General features: G+C 36.5%; 1 protein-coding gene across 17 annotated transcripts in view; it reads right to left on the minus strand.

Annotated features, from left to right (window-relative positions):
• The window catches only part of KCNMA1 (potassium calcium-activated channel subfamily M alpha 1), a 414,751-nt gene that overhangs the window by 82,926 nt on the left and 308,193 nt on the right, over positions 1 to 23,632 (minus strand). For 14 of the 17 annotated variants that reach the window (XM_036386077.2, XM_036386078.2, XM_036386073.2 and 11 more), the window contains one exon: positions 22,882 to 22,958. In XM_036386077.2, the coding sequence (XP_036241970.1) occupies positions 22,882 to 22,958 (77 nt within the window). Of the gene's footprint in view, positions 1 to 13,448; positions 13,623 to 21,567; positions 21,721 to 22,881; positions 22,959 to 23,632 lie in introns of all 17 variants that reach the window. The other 3 variants (XM_036386093.2, XM_036386092.2, XM_054515514.1) reach the window with 2 other exon arrangements.

Below are 23,632 nucleotides of genomic sequence, written 5' to 3' on the forward strand. Positions count from 1 at the left end.
ACTTAGTAAAATTTGATACCATTAAACTTCTTTTGGCTTGTGTTTATCTTTGAAAAAAAGGGTGTAGAAATGTCTGTGTCTCTGAACAAAAAGAACTGAAATATTAACATTCAACTCTGGCTTTCTTATCATTGTTCAGTTTTCACCCACATCAGTGGAAGAACTTCCATTTACTAAATTTTCATAGAATCAGGCTCAGTGATCCTCAATACTCTTTCAGACTTAGCTGTAGCATTCCTCTGGGATGGAGGTCTTCACACTCCTGTTATTTGTGTGGCCATCATATAATTTCATATGTAAAGTATAAAATGCTGAGCCTATTTACATAGACACTGGTTCTAGAGACAAGTGCTTACACTGCACACACCTCTATGGCAAAAAACTGTATACCATTTAAAAGAGCCACCTGAAATATTTTTTTTACAAAATTGTTTCCTCAGCAAAGCAATTCATAATGAAGTTCTTGCAGGCTCCTCAGCCACTACTGATTTCTAAGCCAGCACCACCACCTGCTGGTTACAGGGAGTTTCAAGACCCAGTGCTGTTCTCCTGTCTCCAAATCCATGCATAAATATAGTGCAGTATTTCTCAGCTCTTCTCATACATAGAAATGTTGTTACCAGAGGAGATTTTTAGCAGATTGGTTGCAGTTTAACAATACTCTATTAGCTGAATTATAGCTTTCATAAAAGTAGGAAATGTTAACAAAGAAATTGTTTTATGCAAAGTACTGTAAGTCACAGGGTAAACATTAGAATTAATCAAATAGATTGAACCTGTAGTATTAAAAGGCTATTGTCACATAGGCAGGTTTTATTACTTACAGATACGCAGGTAAATACTCTTTATAACACTAAGAAATGAGTATTTTTTTTCCTAAGTGATCCCTACTTTAGTGAATTCCACAATGTACTTCATTCTTTTGAAGCTTTTTTCTTGCTTTTAACAAATGCATCTAAAAGACAAATACTACTTGTTAAATATATTAATAAAAAAAATAACCAAGATAGAAATAACTAAGATTAAATCTACAAAACAATAGCAAAAGTAGTGATAGCAAAAATGGAGATGAAATACAATCAATTGCTATGGAAATTTAGGGCAGTACAGTACATAATTTCTACGTAAATACTGGCCAAAAAAAAAGAAAAAAAAAAAAAAGGAAATAAAACAGCAACAGTAACAACAAAAAACTCCAAAACTCATACCTCTGCAATAATCTCAAAGCAGCCTGGCCAAAATTGATTGCTATGGGAAGCAAGAGCTGGCAATCCACCCCATATGGGTAGAAAATAAAGCATAAGCTAAGAAATCTAATGCTTACAATTAATAACAATGTTACTAACATCATAATTTTGATTTCTCATAGAAGGAATACTCGAAACGATGGATGTATACAGAAAGGATCATATTTTGCAAACACAACTTGAATAGGCTCAAAATACCTCCATATAAAATAAAAAAAACACTGTAATGAACTCTCTCAGATAATTTCTCTATTATTAAAAAAACCTACTTTACTGATAAGATTGAATCTTCTGCAGCAACTAGAGTTCAGCTCTTTTGAAATACTGTGAGAGGGGAAAGTATGCCATCTCACATTCATTTCATTTGAGACCAACTATAATGGCATAAAATTACATAGGCTAGCAACAGAGAAAAAAATACTGAATCTACCCAACTAATCTGATATTAATGTTAAAAAAAAAGAATTACATATGTTTTGTCCTTTTAGTTTTCACTTTGATACTAAAGCTACAGAGAGATGCCAGCCTTGCTTAGCTCATGACAAGGATCAGACACATGACAGCCCATGATGAGGAACAGCTTTAGAAAGAAAATTTCATGAAACCCAACTGCATTGTGCTTGGTACTTCTGGATTCATTAACCAAACCTTGATGAGAATATGGGCATTACCAAAGAAAGAGAAGGGAGCTCAACAGAGCACCCTCACTGTTCTCACACAGTCCAATGAATCAAGAGGAGAGGAAAAAAAGCAATGGACAATTTTGGAGAGGATTGTCAAGGTGTTGAATTAGCAGGTTACTTAGTCGTGTTCTATTGAGCACTTGGTGTGCTCAGCACAAAAATCACTTAAACACTAAGAGTCTAAAATTAAATACAGATGCCATCCCTTTTCAAAGTAAGTATCATGATAAGAAAGAGAGAAGACTGATAAAATTTAAAAAAAGGAATGAAGATTCTGCAGGAAACCACAGAACTGCCAGGATTTCTGTTGTATTATCACACCAACTTCACAATGAACTCTACAATCACCTGGAGCTGAGGAATTCTCTCCAACAAAGAAAAAATTGATATATAAGATTTACAAGTCAGTTACTACCCTAAAAGAAACTATATCAAACACAAATGCCACAGATGCCAATATATTTGGAAATACTGTTGCTGCCAGATGTTTTGAGAGTCAGATACTGAAAGCATCCAGAAATCCTATGCTCAGGGGACGCTGACAGCTGTCAAGAAAGTCATCTTCCAAAATCAAATTGCTTGGAGCTCTACCTCTGAGGGTTTTATTTTGTCCTGTTTGAGGAGAAAGAAGAGGGCACACAAAAGACTTATATGCTAAGGGCAGGTTAGAACCAAATGCATATTTTGACATATTTTATGTTCCTCATGGGCAGAACTCAAGGATACTGCTGGGGAAATCTCTGAGACCCAAGGGACAATTTCAGGATGCTTCCTGAGGAGTATGTGGATCTTGAGTATTGAGGCAGAATATACAAACCTGAAGATATGATTCTGGCATGCCCTCAAGCTACAATTTTAAATGCAAAACAAGAATTTTGCTATTTAGCAGCAGAAGTACCAGTAAAGCTGTTAATGAATGAGCTGTAGCATTCAAAGACTCAATCAGTCAATCAAAAAGACCTTTTAAGTTTGATCAGCCACTAGACATGCTAACACTAGAAATCCTGAATCCAAAAACAGAGTAGGCACTTTAATGAAGTAGGAGGTAGTATTCTCAGGGATTATTCAGAAAAAACAGAAAGACAGAAAGTTCTCCACAGATCATGCTCTAATGAAAACTACATGTGGTAGTGGTAACAGGGGAGATCTGAAACAAAAATTTAACTAATCCTATACTTGAAAGAGGCAAATTCAGGTGTAGGTAGTTCTAAGAATGCCATAACCTTTATGATAATGGCATACTGAAGTGCAGATAGAGAACAGAATTCATACTTCATAAATTAACATGCAGGAAGATCTGGTGTCAGCGAGTTAGAAGAACATCAATCCCTGCTCTTACAGAATTTCACACTGATGTAAGATGAGCCAAGTCCAGACTGTGTGATTGGATTCTTGGCTTGTCTTCCCTGGCACTGCAACTTGTTTGTTCATCTACTCCTCTTCCAAACATAACCAAGGGCTTCTGCTGAGTCATGTAACTCTCTGAACTGTAAGATGCCTGCACATTGGACTCCTTGTATGGAAGGATCCTGTCAAATAGTGAGGATCACATTACTGACTCCAGGCTCTGCAATCTTTGCACTATGATTACCATTACAAGAGCTCTGCTGAGACTGACATCTGTCCCAGCCCTACTGTCTTCTCATTTTTCTCCTATTTCTGAATGAAGAAATAAGTAAGGTATATCTTGTTACTCAGGGCAAGGAGACTCTTGAACACAGGTAATCAAAACATATTTAAATAAATTCTTCATATATGTATTTATCTATTTATTTGTTTTTCCTTGAGTAACTTTCCTGTAGAACACAAGTTTTGGTGGAAAAAAAATCCATCTTTTAAGAACTATTGAAAAATTTAGATCTTTCTAAAAAAAAGAAAACTGATTGAAATGGAAACAGATTTAATTCTCTGCAGAATTTTGTTCATAAAATGAAACAAAAATTACACTTTCATGTCTCATTTTTCACAAGACGTAATTTGTCAAAAGTTAAAATTTAATGTCAGTAGAACTCAAAATGTGCAACCTCACACAACAGGGTAAATACTTTTTTCTGTGGAACACCAAAAGCAGTTACTAGCATCCAAGAGTTTGTAAACTATGTTTTACTCATTGGAAAGCTCATTTGCTTTGTTCAGAACCAAGTAAAAAACAGTGTTTCTTGTCAAAAACAAGATACAAAAATTGTTAAGAGTCCATTATTGATGAGAAATATTAGCATGTCATCTGAATATTTGCAAAACATGTCTCATATGTTGGAAAGGACAGTATGTAGTGCAAGCCAGAAAAGTACACCCTGTTCTATTCAGCAGTGCATCTCACTTTTTCTCATCCTTCTGCTGTCTCATTGTGTGAATTATAGTCATTTCCATACCCTGCAATTCTAAATAAATACTGTATCACTCCCTTGCTGCCACCCATCTTGTGACTGACTGATCACAGAGAACCTGGCACTCCTTGCATCTTCTGGTAGATCAGGAATAATTCTAATAGAGCTAAAGCATGAATACAAGGAAACAAATAATCTTTGGACAAATGCCTGCTAATGAAATATGCTATCAGTTTGCACCTATGGATTCACCACATATTGCTCACAGAAGAGGGATAAGCATCATCTCTACATTAGGCTCAAAAAGTGCAATTGTTTTTATTCTCTTCAAGAAGAGTCTTTGTCATATCAGCCAATAAAACTTTACTAGCTAGGCAAATATTTATCTTGACTTACAAATTACTGTCTGTGTCAAGCTGCTATTTTTACTTAATGACCAATCCCACATGGGATCATCTAAGTATGACAGAAGCAGGTCTGCCATAATAACCATGTCCATTGTTAGATGGCACACCTGACGGTTCCTTCTGGCAAGAGTTTGCTCAAAAACAGAGCCTCCGTTTCCTGCTGCCAGTCTTCCTTCATAGCATAGGGTGATGTAAAACCTCTCTCCATATTATCAGACATGCTGTGTCAGGGAACATACAGCACCATGAAGTGAGAGTGAAGATAATGTCAGGAACATGGGAATGGAGAAAGGAACATGCACAGTGCAAGCAAAATCTTTTATGCAAGAACGAACAAAGGAAATTGCAGGACAAAGATCAAAGATGCTATAATGAATTTTTGGTTTTCCTTCAGCAGTTCCTCAAAGTAAACAAGGTCTGCATTCCAATTAAAGTTCAAAAGCAGCTGAAAACTTCAGATTATTTTAAAAATATGGCAGCAGAGATACTTCTCTGCTGATGCAGATAAACTCAAGTTACTCCTGCCCTCTCATATAGTATACCCTTTCTAAACCTCCCTAAAATAGACAGCCCTAAGGCAGTTATGGTAATTTCCCCACACCTTCTTTCTGTCTTGTACCCCATTTCACTCTTCTCTTGTTCTTGCTGTGTGCATCTACATTCTTAAGCAAAGATCATAAAATCAGAAAATTGGCCCCTGAAGGGGAATACCTATGTCAAAACAACATTTAGACTTATATTTAGGACTTCAAAATGTAGATCTCAAAGCACTTCTCAGCAGAAAATGTAATATAGTATAATAGATTGAGAATACAGTATTTTCATTTTCTGAAGGGAAGAACTATAGTCACATAGTAAGTCAGTGGCACAGTCAAGATTGGGATCTTTGCCTAGCAGCACTTTTGTTTCCTATTTTTGCCTAGGTAAAATTTCCAGTCAAACTAAAATACACACAGGAGTGTTTGACCAGATAACACCAGACACATCTTACACACTAATAATGCTTTCTCCACCCTTCCTTTTGAGAATAATTGTACTGTGCTAACAAGATCTGATCAGTATCAGTGAAGCATGTCTGTGTGAGGTAGCACACATTATGCTTCCTAAAATCTTTGATAATAAGTGAATCACAGAATTACAGCATTCAATATTAAGTAAAGTATCATAAGGAAAGATCTATTAAAATATTATAAACATATTATTAAAAATGCTAAAAGAAGATGGTGAATAGTCTCAAACAGTGAAAGGATGACTGAACTTTAATCTATTATAAAGTATATTATCAACATAGTTAAGAATTTACATACTGAAATAAATGTATTTATGATTTCTTAAAAATAAATTAAGACTTTTCCTCATATGTTCTGTCCAACCCCCTCCTGTCTACTATAACCCCAATCAAAGCAATAGTACAGCATGGGCACTTGTGTTGTGGCACTTCAAGAACCTCATATGGAGTTATATGAAAACAATCTCCTCTTTTCATGCAGAACATAAATAATTCATGAGGTTGTGTTTCCTGGAATACACAAATACCTCAGAAGGTTCTAGGTACTCAGTAGAAAACACAAAGACCCAGAAAAATTGTCCTGTAAGTTGCTTCTGACTTTCAGACTGGGAGCTGATCCACTCTGCTGGAGCCCACACTGACCTTGGTAAAATCTGAAGATCTCCTGTTCTAATTCAACAGATTTTCCTAGCCCAAGTAAGAAATAGGTTGGCTGCCCCTGCTTTTGGTTCTAGAAGTATGGAACTTATATTAGTCACTCATATTAGTGACTACTAATGTCACTGCAAACCTGATTACAGGTATGCACATATTAAATATGCTAGGGGTCCCATGGAATAATCAGATGATGGTTCCACTGTGTTTGATGTTTTCCATATTTCTCCTGTTTTTATATCAAAATGCATCAAAAGAAAAAACACTGCCATACATAAAGCAAAGGCTTTCATTCTAGGGGATTTTATACTAAACTGCATTCCACTTTATATGTTGAAACAGTATTTTGGTCTGTTGTATACTTCAATGAGCACCTCCTTCTATTTACTACAATACCTTCAGATTACATAAAATGGAGGATTTATTTTTCTCTCAATCTGAGGAGAAATATTCCAAATTGGTGAACACATTTTTTCCTTGAATTATAAAAGGAGACAAAGAATAGGGATATAAAGGAAAATAAATTATAACAAGACTATGAAGTGTACAGGATTTACATATCAATTTTTTTAGTTTTGAAGTAATTGGAAGAGGACATGAATTACATATCAAAGTGTCTATGGCATGAGCATGAGCTGATAGTTTTCTGCTGTTGTTGTTTCAGCATTAATTTGAGACCTTGCCCAATAACATCCACACAAACTAGCTAAGAGTCAAAATGGCAATCAATTTGGGGGACCTATCCTGAAAAATGGTACTAACAACTTCCCAGCATGAATGAGCTTCTCAATTCTACAGCTGTTTTAAAAAGCTTCCTCCCAAAGGCACATTTAGAAGTAAATTAAATGCAACTTTGACTTAATTAACGTTTTAAATGATAATGAATACAATGTAGATTCATAGAAGGCATTTACATTGCGCTATAAAACTGATAAAAATTTAATAACTCTTTGTTAATAAGTTATGTCTCTCCAGACCCATAAAGCCTAAGGCAGTCAATGCTGTAGTCTAGGGTCTAATCCAGGTTCCTAATGCAGGTGGTATAAGGAGGCAGGAGACTGACTTGACACTTGACATTTGCTCTAAGCCTGCTCTGGATCAAGCCACTGCTTGTTCATAAATACTTTACTTCATATAGTAAAGGTCAGAATTTGGGCTCAAGGCAGGGCTATGACAGAAATGCTCAAGCTGAAACCGAGCCAGCTCTGGCATCTGTCGCTTGAAATAGCTGGAAAGCAGCAGAGAAGGAGACCTAACTGGCCAGCATCTGTCCCACACCAAGGAGGTAACAGGAAGAATCTGCTGCCTGGTGGTAAGAAACTGTCATGGTGAGTTTCGTGACAACCAGCCACACTCAGGAACTAAAAATGCAAACATAATTTCCATGTCACCTTGCATAAGGCCCTCTGCTAAATTCACTCCACAGGATGCAGACAGCATCTTTCCTAGCTTGTACCCATAAAAGCAAACCACTCACCAGTCCCTTCCTGTGACCCTGGCAAGAATCACTACTCAACATAAAGGCCTAAAGAAATTAAAAGCAGACTCTTTGATCTTTCCTTCCCCCACTATCCCAATTTTTCAAAGGTTTCAATGCTAAACTTAGCAGTGCCTCCAACCCATGATGATGTGAGAGTTCATCTCCTTGTTACAGACATCACAAATTGGGCAGAGCTTACTCTCATCAGCACAGGGGTATATGCTGCATCACAAAACTCACCTGGAATAGTGCATGCCTCATTATTTATATTATCTAGCAATGAGCCAGGCTGTCTCATTTTTACCATTCTACCTTCTGAAAACAGCTTAGTTTGGAGGGTTCTGGGTTTTTTCCTACTACAGCATTTCTACATCTCAGTACTCACCTATATGCTCAGACTATGCCCAAAAGAAGCTTAAATAATTTAGCAGCACTCAGATTCTATTAAAATATAGAACAATAAAAGATTCATTTTTTGTCTTAGAGCATAAATACACAGTTCAAGTCACCTATTGCAAAATCCCTATTGTTTCCTATCACTTTTCCCCTTTTGCAATTAATGTTGTCTCTTCAGTGTTTGAAAAGGAAATACAGAAGTCACAGTGCACTCATATATGTGAGGAAAGTGATAGAATAGATTCTTGGAGTCTCATGAGGCCATTTACCAGCCATTCTGGTCACTGTTTCTATGTCACTATCACCAGTACAGAGCAAGGTACAGTTGGATCAAGGAGGGGATCACTTCCTTGAGGAGCGCTGGACATCGGAGGGCAAGAAAGGCACACAAAGGGTTGGCTCAGTGAAACCACTGTTCCAGCAAGCAGTTCTTGAATGCTAGTTAAAACTGTGATTGCATTTATTGAGTCAATTCATCCCATCTTCTTTAGTGAAACACTTGAATGCATCTTTGGTTCTATGGGCTTTAAAACCCCACTGTCCAGGTTTAGCAATACCAGCTTTCTCAACAGTGGTTCATTCTCAGAAGATGGCTAAGGAAGGTGATTCCCCTCATGCCCCAGTAACAACTGTTAAGATGTATATGCTTAATTTCTTTTCAGTTGTACTGGACTTGTATCTAATGAGTTGTCTAAAATAGTGTTATTTCTTACAAACTGGCAACTAAAATAAACACAGGTACCCATTATTACATTATTTTCATTATTTTGAAAGGAAAAACACAGTCTTGTAAAGTTATTTTGAAGAAACATCAGGAATACAACAGTGAATGCATGGAAACCAACCTAACTGAAGTAAAAATCTGTCACCCTAAAAAGGACAGTATCTGGAACTGGTTTTACATAAATCAGTATTTCACACACAGTTCCTTTCTTGGGGTTATTATTTATATTCTCTCTGCCTTTGAATTACCAAGAATTTATCTAGCACTATGTCTCATTCTAATGTTCCATTTTCATTAATCTCACCAAAAAAAAAAAAAAAAAAAAAAAGTTAGCCTATACAACAATTGTCCAGTACACAGAGATGGGGTCATTCCATAAGAAGTAAGCTGTAAAAGAAAAGAAAGCAGAGGATGCTCTCTCGCATTCTAGGAGAAATAGAATATGCTGGCTTTTCAGCCAGTATTTCAAGAACCTGGGACTTAATAATTGTCAACCCATTTAGAAAAGCCCAAGCATATTTATACAACTGATGAATTTTAGATACACTGACCCATGCCTGTTACGTATCTCTCTCTCTGGATAAATCAGTGAGTTATACGTCATTTCAACTCTCAGTATAGAATCTGGCTTTTTCAGCTGTAAAGACACACAGGCAGGGTCTGAAGTAACAGGTCAATGAAGAAGCTGAGCTTATCTTGGCCTTACTTGCTAAGGTCCGTCCCATCACCAGTTATAGTTTCAGCACAGTTTACCAACCTTGGTACCCAAAATGTTCACCTTGCAGAATGTGATTTTTGGTCCTTTGAGAAACATTCAGCAGCTAACTTGTTTGTACAGAATAAAACATGTGCTGACACTAGAAGATTATATGGAATATATGGCTTTAAACTTGGTCTGGCACAGAGGGAGATACATGCTTTCCATCTTTCAAAAGTTACACTTTTTCCAACTTTTCTTACCATGGTCTTTCCATGTAAGATATCTAAGAGCCTGGGCTGAACTCTAAATTCAAAATGTAGCAATAACTATTCTTTTCTTTTGTCTCCAGATATCCTTTATATTCACCAAAGCAAAAGTCTTCCCATAAAGCTTCTCAGAACTACCAGAGCATGCCAAAGCAAGTTTTCTTACAAGTTCAATTAGATACGTCTGGGCCTAATATCAAGAATATCCTTGAAAATTTAGTTTCCCATGGCAGTGGGTGCAGCAACAACTTTAGGAAAGGTTTCCTTTAGGAACATGAACTTTTCATGTTCCTGAGAAGCACAGCCATATGGTGATGGAGAAACACAGAAAATAAATGGTTCAGGTTAAGATTCTGTCTGTATCAATTAATCATTTGAATGGCACCCCCCAAGACTTGGCACAGACCTAAGCAGAAACATCACACTTGCTAATAACATAATTTCAATGCATAAACCACCCCAGGTTTTTCAGTGGCTAAATGCTTCTCTTCACTCTGACTTGAGTCTCCAATGCAAGAAGTATTTGGACCATTTGCTATTCGTGTAGCAATCCACCAAATACAGCTAAACCCTTAAAAATGTAGATACAAAAAAAAAAAGACTTAAAATTCTCTTTCCTTACATTTAGAAAAACTATCAGTATATTTTTCCAGAAAACAGCCTATAAACTCAAAAGCTCTTTTAATGTAATTATACCTAATCATAATACCAATTTTCATTTACTGAAGTAGAAACAATATAATAACAGAGACACCCATTCACAGTGGAAAATACACTGCAAGTGTTACTTTCTCTGCAGATTATACAATTAGAAAATTAAATCCTGTGTACACCACAGAATATGTAAATTGACATCTTCTACTCAACATCCGATTTTTAGAAACAGCATTAATTCCTACAAAAACCACTCATTGTTTCAAGAAGCTCCATACAATGGTCTATGATTTTATTTACCTTGGAAAAAAAAAGCCCGCTTTTATAATCAAAAGTTAAAAAAAAAGGAAAGAAAGAAGTACATTAAGCAATTGTAGAAGCAGACCAACTCAACTGGGGCACCACGACCAAAGCAAGCCCTGTAATAGTATAATGACCTTTAATGAGTGTCTGGGGAAACAATACAGTCATAGCATAAAAGACAAAGGGCAAAACCCATCATGGCTCCACTGACACTAATTTAAAATGATTTTCAGAACAACTAAAGAATGTAAGAGAGGTAATCTGATCCACCAATCTGACCTCACTTTGATTCTGGGGCCCTGCTGCTGCCATTTCTAATTGTCAAACACTCTACATTTCACATCTGCTCATATTTAATGAAAAGCTGACTCTCCCCACCATTCTCTGAGCTAACTAGCTCTGTCAAGATGGGCATCGTCCGACCCCTGTGCACTGCAAAGAAAACGCACTGATTTCTATTGAAGCCCTGCCAGTGCAACGTTGCGTGCATATATATATTTTAATTGGAAAAGAAAGGCTTATGCTGCTTTGCAAAGAGTGTGAATTGGTATTGATTTTTGTACTTATTATTAACAGTCAAAGGTGACTAGCCTCACAAGGGGAAGACTGAGATCTCTTTTGATTTGAAGGAGTGATGAAGGGGGGAAAAGGCCCATGAAGGATAGGATGCTAAAAATCCTCAAAGCTGTCAATATCACTTATCCTTCAAAATATAACATAGCTCTAACATGTTTCCCAAAAAGCTCTGGCTTTTGTTGGAAATAATACCATTATTGTGGAGGGTTTTGGCTCAGCAGGCAACACAATCAAAAATGTTTACTTTATCTGCCTCTGTAGAGTCTTAAGTGGACCTGAAAGCTATGGTAAACCTACAAATTAGTTTTTCTTTCCTTGCCAAACAGTGCTAATGGCAGAAATTTTATCCACTTGCAGGGGACATATTAATTTATCCTAATCTGGTTGCTGTTAACACCAATGCCAGGGCCCAGCCACAAACTCTCTGTACCAGTCTGTACTCTACAAACTCTACCAGGCACGGTGTTACTGAGGCTGTTACACTGTACAAAAAACTGCCTGCAGCAATTCCCAACACAGGAAGGTTTCTTGTTTGCTTTTCTTAACAAAGTATGCTTTACTACATTTTACCCTGATAAAATTCTCGTTAAAGGATAAAACTGTTTTTATCCTAGTTTTAAGTCCTGTGATTTACAACAGGACTTAAAACTAGGAACCATCCACCTTATGGTGATACATGAGTTGCAAGCAAGGAGATTGCTAGGATGTTCAGAGTGCTTATACACAGAGAGAGATGATTTTGGTAAAATCTCCAAGAAATCCTATGAGAATATTTTTAATGAATGTGGTCTTCAGACAAAAGAAATGTAACAATTATAGAATTTTTATATTTGTGACTGGAAAAATAGTTCATAAGTCAAAATAGTTAAAGCAAAATCATTCAGCACTTGGGCTACGTACTGCAATATGGTACCAAAAGACAACCAGGTGCATAATCCAAAATCTACATTAGTCTTCACAGCAGAAGGCACTTTTGTCCAAAATGACTTGCCTTGGAAAATGGACATGCTTCCTGATCAAAACTCCAATCTATTCTCATAGCTGTAGCTGGATAAGTTTATAGCTTTCCTTTGCCATTTGGGTAGGGAAAGGAAAACAGCTCCTGTCCCAAGACATAGTTTTGCCTGTTAAGAATGACTAAAGAGGACAAGAAAATGAAACAAACAAACACACAAAAAACCATTTAACAATCTTCCTCAGTTGATGACATCACACTGATAATCCAAGCTTTGGAATCCCTACAGCTTGTCCGAAGAATTAATGGCCATGCAGAATTGTTCTAGGTTCTCTGTCTTTTCACTCTCAACCCTGATCTTTCAAAAGAGCTTCCAGGGCACATTCCAGAATGTTACTGTCCTATGGAACAGACACTACATTAAATTTCAAAACATTTGTACCAGGGATTTGCACCAACCTAGTTTTTCTAAAAAGGCGCTACAAAAAGTACAACCGATTTTACAAAAAGTACAAACACTTCCGTGGTTTCTGTATTAGATGGAAGATCTTGCTTTACTGAGAATGAAGAGTTACAAACAAAACTAAAGGCAAAAGTAGCAGCATAGAATAGAATTCGAGCTACTATGTTGTATCCTGTATATTTATTCACTGCCCATTGTATGATGCTTTAGTGCCAATATTATTAAAGGTACCCACTTGGCACCAGTCACAGATTTAGACAAAGGTCTGGTCCTCCACCAAAGCACTTATTGCTTAATTAATACTATTTGTATTGTATGAATTAAATAGAAAAGATGTCACCATACTGCACTACTAAGATCCTGAAGGCTATTGCAAGAGGATGCTTCATAAAGAGCACACAAAGCAAAATAATGATTTACATTTTTTTGCATTAAAAATAAAAACAGAAATATAAATACAGAGCTGTGATCAAATTTGGGGTTGATTTTTTGAAAAAGCATCAGCCCACTAAAAACTCACAGAACTACAATGCACGACACAAGACAGGGATGATACCACAGACACCACAAACATGGAACAGCATGTGTTGGTGTTAAAACTTACAGGCACGTAAACTGGTGGAGCAATCATTAACAGAGACAGAAGAAAGTGGGAAGGCTCTCTCAAGGGTGTCCATGTTACTATGTACACTGCCTGACATGCAAGAGCAGTCACGCTCAGAGCGTCCGCAATCAAAACAACATGCCAGTCTCATTCTCTTGTAGATGGACATCTTGGCTATAACCATGTGTTGGATGGGAGGAGAGGAAGAGCAGCAGGTTAATGGCAAGGTTATATATATAACAAGGCAGCTGGAAGGTAATTTAAGGGATTTAATACAGGCCTTAGTTAATGTTAACAGTCTTGACCCAGGAAAAAAAAATGCAATGAGATTATTGATAACACTTTGGTTGTACATTAAAAGTAGGGCAAAAGATTAATTGCTCTTTATTTCTGTTCAGTCTTAGAGGGTGACCGCAGTCATGGGGAAAAATTACTGTTTACAGTCAAGTGTTTGGATCAAAATAGAACACAGTAAAAGCACAGAATAATAAGAATATGCTTTTCCCTTGGCACAATTAATAACATTGGATTAAAATGAAAACAAAAGTTGCTAGTCCATTAGGTACTTTGGCCTATCCTGTTTCCTGAAAAAATCAGAGATTTCTTCATATATAAATATATGTATGTATGTATACACACACAGAAACACACATACAAATAAATTCTTACATACACACACTCATACACACGTATGCATTATACATACACACATATATATAAAAATATATTTTTTCTTAAATGTATTATAATATTTTTTCTGTATTAAACTGTGCCAAGGAACACCTTTACTGCAATCAATTATACATTAATAAAGAATTACAAGATATTAATAAAATTTTCCAAAAAATTAATTTTTCTTACATTTTATCTTCAGGAATTCAAATTAACTCTTGACAGAATACCAAAATTTGCCCATATAGGAGACAAAACTAAAAATGGTAAATATGCTCGACATTAAGTTCAGTTCACAAATAAGGCATCACCAAAAGCACACAGAGCATTGGTCCACTGAAACATGCTGAGCCAATCATTGGCATGGTTTCTGCTCTGGATTCAAAAGTCAATCAAGAGGCGTTAGGTCCAAAACAAGTGCCAGGTCAGACAGAACATCTTTATCTTTCAGTCATCTGAATGTCCTTGTTACGTATTCCTAGAAATATAGAGCATCCTATTTTATAAATGCATGTATAATTACCATCCTGGAATTTTGTATGTTATCAGAATCAGGTATGTTTACGTCTCAAGGAATCCAAAGGCCATTTAGATTGTTTCACATGCTGCACTGAACCAACTTTTGGTAATGGTTTAGATTGAACTGACTCAATTATACTAAAAACAAAACAACACTGACAGGCAAAAACAAAACCTTAAAAGCAAAGGCAGAAAAAAGGTAATGTTTCTCTGGCCTGTACCTTCAGTTTAGGATGTCTTTTTTTGCATTATGGTAATGACATGAAATTTAAAAGAATTTTTTTTTCCAGTTTCTTAATCCCACAGTCACCAGGAAAGAGGGATTGAAATCACTCAGATGGGTCAAGTCCTGTTCTAAGGCCTTGATGGCTTGCCATACAGTATACTTGTCAAGCAAGGGTAACATTATGATTGTGGAAAACAGGCATTGAGGGAGATGAATGAGTGATCTCTTCAGCAGCGACCCCATTCCTCTAAAACTTTGCTCACATGACTAATGCCATGTTCTTTTAGCATCCTAGTAGAGTTATCTTACAGCTGTTCAGAAATTCATCATGCAGCATCAGGCTTGTTCATTGCATAGTACATCATTCCTCAGAGCTTGGCTTTTAGTAAGAAGGTTTCCACGGCAGCTTTAATGCATACACATTCAAACTACACAGAAAATTCAAAACAGCATTTTCCCGTGTTTTCCCTCTAACTCTTCCCAACACATTCTTTAAAGTTGAAAAGTTGGACAGTAAAAGAAAAGTGAAATAGGTTACCAAAAGTGTAACAGTCTTTCCAGTATGCCTACTTTCTTATTTTTTAAGGAAATTAAAGAAAAATAAAGGGTATTTGTGAGACACACTGACAGTAGGTGAGGTTAAAAAAGCAGGCCCATTTTGCTGTAATTATAGCTGTTTTGAAGGACTTTTTCTAATCAAATGCTGTAGCAAAACACACTGCTCAGAAATTCCCAACTGCTACGTCATTGGTTAGTAACAGTCCCTGGTTCTCATTTACTTCTGGCCATATCTTGTCAACAGTCAATAAGAGGATAGGACAAATTTATGGAAATTAAAAAGAAATCATCCTTAAGGGCAAAGAAGGCTAGGAAGGAAAACTTTTTGTACCATTTTCATCAGACTTAAACCAATAAAGTTGGAAATTTAAGGCCTTCTCTTCAATAGGGGAAGGACATGATGGCGTTTCTCAAAAGCAATACCCTTCAGGGACTGTTTTTAACTATTATTGTCAGTTGTTCTGGAGATCATGCATCACTTGAATATTTCACATCATTAACATGCAGGAAACAGGCCTGGACCTGGAAATATAAGCAGCAGAAAGGACTTGCCACAAGGATTTTAACAAGTATATAAGCAACTGCATATCAGAGCAATAACTTTTGGAAAGAAAACATGCTGTTACTCTTCATTCCTTTTATACAGTCAGTTACATTCACACCAAATACAATACTTATTTCAAATAAAACAAAACACGCATTATTAGTAGGGATGACTAGTGACAAGATCAAAGACAGCACAGAAATGATTTTAAATGGTTCAGCCACACACATACCATTTTCTATAAAACTTCCATAAACATTAACAGAAAATGGGAATCATCAGAGAGACAGGGGGACCTTAAGAACAGCCTGTGTGTGTGTGTGTGTTAAATTTATCTGACACCTGTAGGACCTGCATAAGAATCAACTTATTTCTATTCCTAGCTGTGCTATAAATGTTGAATAGAATTGTAATTTGATACTGGTGAAAACAAAAGTTGGGACATAAAGGAAACTGCTTTCCTATTTTCAATTGTGTAATAAATAGGGAAAAAAAAAGAGAAGACAGATCCTTGTACTTTATATGATGACAATCACACAACATTTGTAAAACTAATCAGTAAAAATATCAGGGGAAGTTTTTATGGACATTAAGTTAAGGCTGCTTAAATAATTTACAAAACAAGGCACATATGAACTACTCATTAAGAGCAAAAGGAGAGCAAAGTTTCTTTCAATTGCTTAGAAACTAAATAAATACTTCTAGAAACTTCCAGATGCAATTTTTCTCAGAAGGTAGTAGCCTTCCTTTCTATAAAAGAAAGAATAGCTCCCCAGATGTCTAAGCTTCTCACAAGACCTTACTTCTGATCTCAAAAAGTCAAAAAGTACAGTTAAAATGTGTAGATTGTCTGGATCTGAAGCGTTACTTAGAGTTCACGAACGGTAATGGGAAATATTTCCAGCTGCAAAAATAAGCAAAGGAAACTGCAGATTATTCTCTACCTAAAATGTCAAGGAACAGCTCCTTTAACTTTTCCTTTTTTTCTTTCTTTAAAGAAAGCAGAACAAAGTATTCCTTCTTCTTTCCTGATTTTTCGTGAACCCCGGGCTGTGCCCCCTATCCTGGTGCTGCTCCCGGCGCTTTTCCCGGCGCTCAGCGCAGCCAGGGTGGAGCTCCGAGGACATCTAGTGGATCTCTCTCAGGCAGCAGCTGCTCAGGAGCAGGATCGGGAGCCTTCCCTTCCTGACCACCCAATGGTACAAAAAGGTATAAAAAGGTCCCAGGACACTTCAGAATTGAAATGCACACTGTTATTTCAATTCGTCAAGTTCTCATGATCCAAACTGTGAGTGAAAAATCATCAGCATTAAAGGCGACCAGGCTGGAGTGATGGCCTGCCAGCTTAGCATCATGAGACTGACACACAGACAGGACTTCCCCCAGCACAGTTTCAGTTTCCTGAAAAATACAGCAGTACCTTAAACTGTTGGTGAGAATTTATTCACCTTAACGCAACAGGAAAATCTATCTCTCCATTATTTAATTTTTACAAGTCAACTTCAAGACTAGCAAGTGAGCTTGCTCACTCTCTTGCAATTTTTGCCATCAATGACAACTGGTTACTTGTTTGTTCCAATTCACAAAGTGCTGTTCTATGCCAAAACTGAAAAAACAGCAGGAGACCTGAGTGGACAACTTGCCCTATTTTAGTAGATATAAGAATGACTCGGGTTTTGATGTAATAGCACATTTATAGACCAATTCATTTTAATTTTCAAATCTGATCATGACCTTTCCTTCATTACCTTACAGAAGACTCTCCAGCCAGTGCACTCTCAAAGCAAACTACTTTTCTAAACAAACTTAAGCTATTGGGGAAATGGAAAAAAACCAAAGCAAAACTACATGACCTTTTCTTTTCTAGTTCTTTCACCGCATGAAACTCTTTACTTATTACCATTTAATGAATTTCTTTAGTTCACAAAGGTCTCAACATAAGAACATATTTTAAATAAATACATTGCTTCAGATAAATCCAGATTACTTCTAGTATTTTGCCTCAAAGTCAATGGGATTCACCATTTCATCTATAGAATTTGTTTTACTGCTGATTCTTATCATGCTGACCAGTTTCACAATCTGCTTTTGCCTGCTGCTTCATCTTTCTGCTGTGTCATTCTATTGGCTAAAAATAGATGTTTGAAGAAATTTCTGTTCTATCCTTGAATATTTTCTTCCACAACAGGATCTCAATCATTCAGTGTAGTTTGCAGGCTCCACAATAAAATAAATAGCAAATAATGATAATGCAGGCCACCATAATTTCAAGAAGGCCAGAACTTTATCAAGAGCATAAATTATTCCTTCATTCTTTGCAAGATCCTACAGTGTGTATAGCTGGGAGGAGGAAAATATCTCAATCCTGATTAAGACCTGAGATGTTTCCACACAATAAATTCAGAATATGTGGTAAAATGTTGAAGTTGCATGTTGAGGCCTCCTTTACTTAGAATAGCTGCAGCTACACAGTAAAGTTACAGCCTCAATATGGCACAGTAATGCTGCACTGCAGCCACTCAATCCCCCTTGCTCTTTGAAAGAACAAGCCCATATAATCCCAACACTGCCCTATAACCAGTGCATTTCTTTGCAGCACTTGTATTTCTATGAGCAAATTCTTTCCATGTCCCAAATGCTGTATTTACCATGAGTGTACACACAAAGTGGCTGATGAGAGCCTTCATAGATCCTGCACGCTTTCAAGTGGTATGACCTAGATTGACATGAAGTGGTCCATAAAGCTCATATTCTAGATATAATACCACTGTACAACTTTACAGCTAAGGCCCTGGAAAGTCAGTGTGTGTCTACTTATGTAAGTAGTGTCAAAACCAGCAAGCTCAGGAAAATAATCACTGCAGCTTGTTTCCTGTCGAAGTTATCTCTGTGTTTATACATTAAAACCCACTTTTAATTCACTGTCTGGCTTTCTCCCATAACACTTTTTTCTGTCATTAGGGAGAAAAAAGTTAGATAAGGACAGTAAAAGACTGCTGTGCTACTCTTTGTGTCAGCTGTGCAATGGAAAGGACTATTCTCACTGACCATTACTGAAAACCTCAACAGGGACCTGACAAATGAATTGTATTGAACCAGGCAAAGAGTGCTATAGTGGCTATTACCCCAGCCTAACCAATATCCCTAAAAATTCATGAGATATCCCTAGAATAATTTCAAGGAAATACTACTGCCAAGATCTAATTTTCATTTAGGGATAAAAATAAGCTGGTAGAAAAAAAGGGGCAAATAGGTGGAAGAAGGGAAAACTGCTGTATTTTCTTCAACGTCACCCTAATCTCCATTGGTGGGAACAATGAGAAACTTGTGGGTATGACGTCACTGCTACATGCAACATAAATAAAGAAAAGAACCAAAATACTGAACAAAAATACTCTCTGCTAGAGAAAGACAGGTTGGACCGCACTCTGGGCTACAGGGAACCCATTTTTACTCACAATAGATCACTATCAGTGTGCAGTTAAAATATAGTAGGGGCCGTGTTCCAAGGCAGCAAGAGGAAAAATAAATCAAAAGTTTGTCAATTGTCATAGATTACAAGAAATTCCTTCAAACACATCAATGTACACATGATTTGTCCCCTCTGGGGTTCAACCCCCAACGTTCACAGCAAGCACTGTCACTGGAAAAAATATATAGAGAATTAGACCACAGTTGTTGCACAAAATGAAAGAAACAGGAGGAACAGGTCATCCAGTTTAGAGATTTCATCCCAACGTGGCAGCGTTTTATACAAATATATACATATATTTGGCCTCTTGCTGCAAAAACTACAGTTAAGTGGAATAGGAAAGAGACTGAAAACATTAAAAAAAATTAACATTCTGTGAATAAAATTTCCACACAAGTATTTCTTTGGACAATATGCCATCAGCATTTATGTGTTATTCAGGGAGTGGGATGGGTAAGGAGAAAAGGATGGCAAAGAAACTGCAAAAGGAAAGCAGGATTACATGAATTACCCTTGGCCTTGTAGAAATGTACTGATCTGCTCTGAATTATTAATATTAGGCCTAACGAGTTTGGACAAATGGCTATGTAGGTCAGACTCACGTTTAGACCCCAACAATACCCCAAGCTAATATTCAGAAAGTGTCTAAACTGAAGTGCAACCTCAGATGCATTATTAAACAATGTGAGTTAAATATTATGGGAAACTGCTTGAATTAGAGCCACCATAATTGAGTTTTCCATTTCTTTCACATCTAATTCACCTGAATGTGTCAATATTTTTATAAACCTTTCCTTTCATCTTACATATTTTCCACATTTAGCTGCCTCTAATTACTATGCTACTCGCTCATTAAAGCATGTATTTGTCATATAGAACTATATAGATTCATGTGCATGCAGTGTCAAAAATCAAATTGGCATAGCGATGTATTACATGTTGACATCGCAGTTGATAGTTTGCTAACTCAACGGGGAGAAAGTTTTCTCAATTTATGTTTTGCTTTGGTTAGAATTGTATTTTTAAGACCAATGATTTGCATCATTTGCAGATGGATAACAAATCTAAGTTTTTTCAAAAGTGATTAGTGTTTTGAAAGCTAAAACATTTTATGCAAATAACATTCTGGACTAAAGACTTACCTTAAAAACAAACCCAAAACCAAAAAGCAGGTCCCGTAAAAGGGATTTCAAAATTGCCAACAAAATTTGAGAAACAAAAAGGACTAATTACTATTGAAATTTTTCATTTCATTTTTTCTTCTGACAGCTCTTTAAAAGAAAAGCAATTGCCTTATTTCTAGTACTTGTGAGCATGCTCCTCATTGAAATCTCTTCTCAGCTCTTCTACAGGCTGCCTGCTACCGTGGTATCTGTGACCCCTTGTGTGTCTAAGAAACAGCAGGAGAGAGGGCAGACTCACAAGAGGGGAGATGTTGAAAAGGAAATTTTAGATGTTATTCTCACTGACCATTATTCCTCACCTGACTCAGAGGATTCCCTCCTTAGTGTTCAGTGCTCACTGCACCAGCTCTGACAGCCACCTCCTCCTTCTGCCTCACTAACTCAGTTTGTTTGTTCATCTGCCCAACAAACTTTCATTTATTGGACTGATATGTGTGACCATGCCATTTGTAACCCTTCCAAATGCTACTTACAGAAATTGTTACTCTTGCCTCTCCAAGGCCTTACTGCTGGTAATATCCATTGTGTTGGCTGGGTCATACCCTTTTTTCTCCCAGGTTTCAAAGTACTGAGAAGGTTACCTTGATTCTCATTAACATATAATAATAAAGGGCTCTTAAGCTTTACAATGTGAGTTCCTGATTCCCTATCTTCTAGCAGATGACAATGAAAAGTGTAGGTCTCATGTTAAACTGAGAGATCTTTGGGATTTAGTAAATTTTTAAGCAGGACATGTTTAAAAAGCATACACCATGTGAAGGAGGAGTATAGAAGAAAATAGAAATAAAATGGGTTTTTTGTTTTGTTTTTTTTTTTCCTGATAGAACCAGATAAAATTAAGCAGGTAACATATTTCTCTTTAACTGTTGAGTAATTTTGAAAAAAGATTTCATGAGAGTCACAGACACCCTGAGGCATCTGTAACTGGCTTTACCAGAACTTACTCAGCAGACTCATTGGCTTTGGCAGCAGTTCAAAGGTCACATTCTCACATGGATAAACTGTTCTTGAACAATTTTTTTCCAATATGTTAGGCAATGCATACATTCCTTCCACATCAGGCATGCTTTCCATGTGCTTTGCTCTCCTTGTGGCTACTGGGAAGATAAATACCATTTTCTGTCAGTTCCAGCTGCTTTCTCCCTATCATGCTATTGTTCCACACTTGTGGTGTTTTGGAGAAGAGGAGTTTTTTTAAAAATCTCCAATGATATTTTTTTTTCTTTTGAAAATGATCTTCAAGACTTCATCCATTTCAGGTACTCCAAAAGGCAGAGAATGTTCAGCTTAGGCTTTCTTCCATCCTCTACAACAGTGCACTAATAAATGAAGCTATACATAAGAGAGCTTTTTTTATAGCAGACTGAAGCTATAAATAAGAGAGCTTTTACCCTTTTAAAAGTAATGGTAAAATAGGCATGATCAAACCCTTCTGAGATCTCTCAATTTACCTAATCAATACTTTTAAACTGAATTATCTTTTTCATGGCAGGATACCATGGAATGCACATAAATATTTATATATTCAATGAGAAATTGATTCCTAAATAATTTTGCTATTGGTATTACAAATATGCATGGGTCAAACACATCTTTGGTCAAAGTGTGGTTGTGATAGCTCCTGAAAAAGGTCCTTTCAAAGTATATATGGGTAAAATGCTAATTGCTACATATTTATAGAAATTCAGATGCAAAGTCTCATCTCCATTCAAACACTCAATTATTTCTTCATTAAAAACTGTCCAAACAGTTTAAGAATCTAATTAAACTAATATTAGCATTACAGCTAAAAGGATATATGTAAGTGGTGCTAATATTTAATTTCTTCCAGACAACCTTTTCCTCCACTAAAACTGTTCATTTATTTAAAAAGAAAAAAATTTCAATAGCTATATGATAAAATATAATTCCCTAGTTTTTTCTCTTGCAGAATCTGCATGTTATGAATGAGAGAAAAACTTCACTGTTGGCTAATTCTTAACTCAGAAACCTCCACAGTTAAATTTAGCTTGACTTAATTCTTCAATTTTTGTTAGCATTGGTCTTTAATTTACTTTTTAATGAAGACACAGATGTGAGTGGTGTAACAAAAACATATGGACTTCAGGAACCCAAATAGCACTTACTATGTTGCTGTGCATTTATTTCTTAGCCTTTCTGTACCACTGTGTAAAACATGTAAATGCATGTAGAGGTATTCTTCAGGGCTGAACAGTTCACGAAAAGGAGAGGAAGGGAGGGATAGAAATATTACTTACGCCGTTTGCAGCCACATTTTTTTATCCTTTTGGGATCCGTGATGTCATCATGACAGGCCTTGCAGTAAAAATATGCCCTGGAGAGACAGAATGGACAAACTGACACATTTCTTAATCCATATAAATGAAATTAGTCCCATATTTCATCTTGTTGCAGTGACCAATTAAGGAAACGCACCAATGCTAATTTACTTTGATCTTTGCAAATGTTTGGACATTTAAAGTAGGAAATATTTGCTGCAAGACCATTAATTTCAACTATAAGCTCCAAATTAGTATTTCCTTTAATACACTTTCATTTGAAAAGTAATTGGAAGAATGTATGATAATTATGCCACACTGTATTAGTTTATTTGTTGTTCATCTTAGAAGAAAGAGCATCTAATGAACTTAATCACAAAAAAAGACTTTTTGTTTTCATCGGCTACCAGGATGGTTTTTTTTAAGGACTGTCTAGCACCCTGTGCCAATTTTTCAGCTTGGACATTTGATCATTACTGTATGATCGACACTGTATGTTGATCTTAAATAGGGGTAGAAACAATGACTCTATTGGCTTGTCAGCCTCACCTCTGTGCCTGGAAAGATTGTGTAACAAATCCTCTCAGAAGCTTTGCTGAGGGACATGGAGGACCGGGAGGTCATTCAAGACAGGGAGCACAGCTTCACCAAGGGAAAATCCTGCCTGACCAACCAGCTATGATGGAATGACTACATCAGCAGATAAGGAAGTACTACAGATGTCATTTAT

Source organism: Molothrus ater, chromosome 8 (assembly GCF_012460135.2).
Source record: "Molothrus ater isolate BHLD 08-10-18 breed brown headed cowbird chromosome 8, BPBGC_Mater_1.1, whole genome shotgun sequence".
In the NCBI taxonomy this organism is placed as follows: domain Eukaryota; kingdom Metazoa; phylum Chordata; class Aves; order Passeriformes; family Icteridae; genus Molothrus; species Molothrus ater.